Source organism: Zeus faber (assembly GCF_960531495.2).
Source record: "Zeus faber genome assembly, chromosome: 12".
NCBI classification, from domain to species: Eukaryota; Metazoa; Chordata; class Actinopteri; order Zeiformes; family Zeidae; genus Zeus; species Zeus faber.
This window is the reverse complement of record NC_137196.1, coordinates 24,722,487-24,728,486: the sequence shown is the minus strand read 5'-3', so window position 1 is coordinate 24,728,486 and position 6,000 is coordinate 24,722,487. Positions and strand designations below refer to the sequence as shown.

At 47.0% G+C, this 6,000-nt stretch overlaps 1 protein-coding gene across 1 annotated transcript in view; it reads right to left on the bottom strand.

The window, feature by feature from the left end:
- Positions 1-6,000, bottom strand: part of carmil3 (capping protein regulator and myosin 1 linker 3) — a gene marked incomplete at its 5' end in the record, with an annotated part of 82,143 nt that overhangs the window by 47,797 nt on the left and 28,346 nt on the right. The window contains 2 exons of the mRNA XM_080010477.1: positions 1,161-1,249; positions 4,822-4,897. Coding sequence (XP_079866603.1) covers positions 1,161-1,249; positions 4,822-4,897 — 165 coding nt within the window. The remainder of the gene's footprint in view (positions 1-1,160; positions 1,250-4,821; positions 4,898-6,000) is intronic.

The following is a 6,000-nucleotide window of genomic DNA, read 5'->3' as shown; positions in this document are numbered from 1 at the left end:
CTCAACCTTTTTCTTATATTATTAAATGATGTTCTTATGAATAAACATTCATTGTTTGATAAACAAGTAGTATTAATCTGATATATCGTGTGAGAATCTCTGAACGTAAAAGAGCTACGGACCTCTGTCAGCGCCTGTGGGGCCATAAAAAAATACATATATTTACCGAGTTGTATTAAAACTAGGTGCCGCTCAACTCAACTGAACTAAACTCTAAATATTAATTATAGGTCCATGTCACACTAATTTTGTTTCCTTTGTTCCTTACTTGTATGGAAAATGAAAAACGTAACCCTTACTGGTGCACGCGCATCGGGCCTGGTCCTTGGGCGGCGTGAGGCGGAGACTCGGCTCCGTTTTGGAGGCTGGCTTGGGTAGGTGCTGGACTGTTTTGGTGGGGAGCCTTTTGGATTCTAAATTGGTATGAAATGATTGAATGTTCCACGGATATGCCTGTCTATTTATTTGCCAGCGTCCGCAGTGGAAAAGAGGTATCAGAGAATTGGAGTGGAGTCTTTTTTTAAATTCTCCTCCAGACAGCGTTGCGTGGGTGCGCCGTGCACCGCATTTGCCGCATTCAATTATGTTCTAGGCGTGCCCCCCTAGTGTATACCCTCCCCCTCCTGATCGCTGATTGGAATTTTGCATTATCGCCCAAGCCTACTGTGTAGGACCTTCCCCGCACTGGTTAGGACCTTCCCAGCCATGAGTAGGACCTTCCCAGCCATGAGTAGGACCTTCCCCGCACTGGGCAGGAACTTCCCCGCACCGGGCAGGACCTTTCCAGCACCGGGCAGGACCTTCCCAGCACCGGGTAGGACCTTCCCAGCACCGGGTAGGACCTTCCCAGCACCGGGTAGGACCTTCCCAGCACCGGGTAGGACCTTCCCAGCACCGGGTAGGACCTTCCCAGCACCGGGTAGGACCTTCCCAGCACCGGGTAGGACCTTCCCAGCACCGGGTAGGACCTTCCCAGCACCGGGTAGGACCTTCCCAGCACCGGGTAGGACCTTCCCAGCACCGGGTAGGGCCTTTCTAGAGGAGCTTCCTAGCAGTGGGTAGGCGGTAAAGGTCCAAAGGCACAGAGACATGAGAAGGAGAAGTAAAGGGGAGTGGTGAAGATGATGAAGACCATGAGGAGAACAGGGGAGGAAACCTACGACTTGAGTCCAGCGTTCTCCAGCGTCAGCTCCTCCAGACTGTTGGACTTACTGATGGTGTGAAGAACCTGGTCCACCACTTCAGAACCCTGAGGAGCAGAAATGCAACTGATAATCAGATGGAAAACCAATGGAAATTAAACCACCATTGACATGCGTGTATTATGGCTCGATGATGTTGCCAAATACCACCATTTTTGTTGATGATTACCAAAATAGTCTGGCCAGGGCTATTGGTGCTTTGATGAGATAATTACACACAATAAATATTTGAGATCCAATTATTAGTAATGTGGATGTATTATAAAAGGGAACTATTCATAATGTAATAACTTGCCATAATGTAATAAGCTTGTAATAAACATTTAGAAAGCAGTCTGTAATACCTTTTGCCTTGTTTTCACATAACGCTTTTTAATTATTACATAACATAACGTTATGTAATAATTCAACACATTATTTAATGACCATGTAAAAGTCATGAAAAAAAAATGCTCGCTGTCTTCCTTCACTGGATGACTCCCACAGACAGGGGGAAAAAATTATATATATATATCACATTAACCTAACAAGACGCCGAGCACTAAATATATATCACAATATCAATTAGTAAAGTAGCAGCATTTGCTTCTACCTCACAAACTACAGTATCATTTACAGGCCCATTGGGCATTTCCCAAGTGCAAGCATTCCAAAGTCAATTAACTGTTAAAAAAAAAACGTGTTCTAGATACGCAACACTTAAGCAGAATACTGATTTGGCGGTTATGTGAACCAGTCAGAATGTGACCGTTGCGCTGTTAAATTCACTGCGACAGCATTACAAATTTAACAGCAAATTGAGGGACCGCAGAAGGGGCAGAGTGAAAACATACACCACTTGCTGGGATGAATTATTCCTCAATTCTTCAATTATTCGCGGGGCGAGCCACGGTCGGAGAACCGTGTATTTCTTTTTTTTGTGTTATGTATTATATAAAAGCAAAATGAAAGGAATGTACATTTTTGTTCCTGAAAAGTAGGTATTTTGTTAGATTGTAAATTAAGGAATTAGATATGAGTTCATAAAAAGGTCTCCACAAACTATTTTTTCAGATGAGTCAGCTGGAAAAACACAGGATTCGCCACAGGGACCTTTTCCAGCACTGGATAGAACATTTTTTAGCATTGGGTGGGACCTTCCAAGTACTAGTGTAAAAACCTTTCTAGTACTGAGCAGGATCTTTCTAGCGCTGGGTGGGACCATTCTAGCGCTGGGTGGGACCATTCTAACACTGGGTGGGACACATTCTAGTACTGGTAGGACCCTTTCTAGTACTGGTAGGACCCTTTCTAGTACTGGTAGGACCCTTTCTAGTACTGGTAGGACCCTTCTAGTACTGGGTAGACCCTTCTAGTACTGGGTAGACCCTTCTAGTACTGGGTAGACCCATTCTAGTACTGGGTAGACCCATTCTAGAACTGTGTAGGACCTTTCTAGCACTGGGTTGGACATTTCTATGACTGTGCAGGACCTTTCTAATTCCGTGCAGGACCTTTCTTAAACTCCTTACCACCGGTGGAACGACCGGTAATTATTCGAGATCCTGACACCTTATGCCTTGGACACACCACACGACCTTCCAAGTCGTCAGATCTCTGACACCGTTCACACTACACGGCTTTCGGTCTTGTGATGGGGAATCTTGCAGTCTTGTGGTTTTCACACCACATGACTGATCGGTGACAGGGGGGTCACACATTACAATATCTTCCAGCAGGAGGAATGCCCGACAAGTCTGTCCGGTCTCCAAACCACATTTGGTCACAAAAACATGATAAGTGACACCTGAAATGACGCGATACCCTGCGCAGGGCAGGGTTATCTCTTATTGGTTTCTTGATCACTGTAAAAAAAAATATATATATATATATATATATATATAATAACGAAAAAAATAAAATAAATAAAAGCAGAATTTCCGATCTGGGGGCTTTGCTCGGCCATCTCCAAAAACCCTTCAGCGAGTGGAAAATCAGGCTAAAATCTTGTAGCCTGAAGTGGGCATTTCTCTCAGCTTGCACCAGTCCTGACCTCTCGCAGTATCAACACCAAAGCCATCGTTCGCGGGTTGGTTTTTGTTTTTCGCACAGTTTTCTGCAAACTCCAGAGACGGCTTTGTGTGAAAATCCCGGGGGATCAGCACTTTTGCGAGACGCCGACACAAGCAATGACTCCAAGGTCAAAGTCACTCGGATCACATTTCTTCCCCATTCTGAGGCCTGGTCCGAACACCGACGCCGCTTTGACGACCGCGACTGGCCGATTCGACGACCGCGACTGGCCGATTCGACGACCGTGACTGGCCGATTCGATATTTTCCGTGCGTACCCGATAAAGCGGCCACCGGGCGCACCCCTCTTAACGCGGCACCTCAGGAGTTTCCGTTCCTTGTATTTCCACGAGCTCTACAGCCAAATATAATCCAATCCGACGACAAACGGAGAAACAGAAGTGTGGGAAAAATAGAAAAGACGTCGAAGAGAACTTCCTCTGGGTTTGGCGGCAGAAGCTAAGCCGGCCATTTTTCCACACATCTGACAGGTGAGGCTTACGTAATTGAAGCCGGTGTGAAACTGTCTGCGGAATTTTTCAAAGCCTCGTCCCCGTCAAGCGTTGGGAACTCGGTAAAAAAAAAAAAAAAAAAAAGGAAACGAAAACCAAAAGAGGAGACGTTGGGCATAAAATGGAGACACGTGGACGGACGCAGAGGCGGTTGCGTAATACCAGCCACCACTCTGAGGAAGACGTGTCTTCAGCTGCGTTTCGGGAGAATAGATCATTATTGGGATTTTCTTCGGGGGAAAACAGCAAAAGAGGAAACGGCGGCGGACGGGGCTCTCCCGCACGTCACAGACGCTCACGTCGTGTTCCGCTTCACAAAAATACAACATCCCGTCGGCGTCCCAGCGCAGGAGCGTCAACCTGTTCTCCACAGAATGCAAGCCCTCGTTTTCAGATCCTGTCCCCCCCCCCCCGACCCTCCCTCGCGTCTATCGCAAGAACTTCAAAGTCAGCCGTTTCATGAATTTTTGTTTCGTCTTAATTAAAGAGATTGGCCGGAACGGCGGACTGGCACAGTTGGTGGCCAACAAACGAGATGTGATGCGAGATTTAAAAAAAATAAATAAAAATAAATAAATAAGGCTTTAAAATTTGTTTTTCTTCTCCGGATCAAAACGCTTCTCGCTGCTGCCGTGGGTTCATATCGGTGTTATCCGAGAGCTCGACTAAACTACCGACCGAGTCAGCTGCATCTATTATTCATGCAAATAGGCACGCGCGTAGCTACGGTACTTTTAACCACCGCACTAAACTCAGTCAAAAAGACAAACTCTCACGGTTTTAGTGTGATTCAAGATTCAAGATTTTTATTCGTCACTTACATATACATACTTTCATACATATATGCAGTGAAATGTAATGGAGCGCCGGCGCAGGCGACCGCTAGGGGTGGCGCCACTATCGCCTGGGGGGGGGTTTGCAGCTCGTTGCAGAGAAATTCACCACATTTTTGTTCCTCACCGCCTCGCCAGGTAAGTTTCCTGGTTAGAAACGTTTGTTTTTTTTTGTTTTAGTTTTTTTTTTTTACTTAAAGAGAGTGAAAAAGCAAAGTTTTACCAGGCGCATGTCCTTGCAGTAGAGCTTCGTGAACCACGTGTTGTACGCCATGGAAGCCACGATCACCGCCAAGTCCCTGCAACACACGTGCACACGCACACACACACACACACACGCACACGCACACACACACACACACACACACACACACACAAGAAATTGCTTGAATTGCCAAACTCCATCTGCTCAAGGCGATTCGATGTCATTGATCCATAAATTTACATTATGGTCAAACTACTCCTTCCCGCCCCTCCGTCGGACAGAGGCACTTCATCATCCTGACAGAGGAGAATCTACCGGCAAAATAAAATTAATAAAATAGATGACTGATACCATGTCCTGACCCTGCTCGGGTCAGGGAGAGAAAGGGGGGGGGGACGGAAAGAAAGTTAGAGGAAGGATCAATGGTGGGGTCAGCGGATTATTAAATAAAGATGCCGTCGGGTTCAGGGTTGGATCTCCCCTTCTCCCTATATACTTACACAGATATATGTATATATGCCAGTGATGAGGGAGAGAGAGCGCGAGAGAAAGGCGGAGGAGAGGAGGAAAGGAGGCGGAGGAGAGGATGCGTGTTTTAGAAGCCTCCCAGGTCCGAGCCGAGGCACAGCGCTGCCGTTCGTGCCATACATCATCCGACAAAACAAGCCGCAGCGCGGTGGGAGGAGGAAGGAACACACGCCCAAAGAGAAATGAACAGAAAGAGAGAATGAGAGAAAGGGGGGGAGGGGGAGGGAGGGAGGGAGGGGGAGAGAGTCATGTTTTCACACAGGGCAAAACAGGACATTAGATGTGAGTCAAGTAAGATGGCCACGGGCCTCGTGTTTTATCCCACTGCGAGCGAGCCAGACATCACAGCACTCTCACTCCTACTAACAGTGCGTGCGCGTGCGGGCGTGTGCGCCAGGATTCCCGCAGCATCAACACACTGTTTGGGTTTTGACAGCAGCACATGCCATTGACCTCTAGTAAGCTCATCTGGTGTTTCACTCATCTGTGTATGTATGATGCACGAGAGAGAGAGAGAGAGAGACAGAGCGAGCGAGGAAGATGGTATCACTAATGGACTGCTGCTACTAAAAGAGGAAACTTTAAGAAAAGTTGGGTGATTCATCTGTCCTATTCTGCACTGCGACTGTGTGTGTGTGTGTGTGTGTGTCACAGTGACTGTCTGCCACA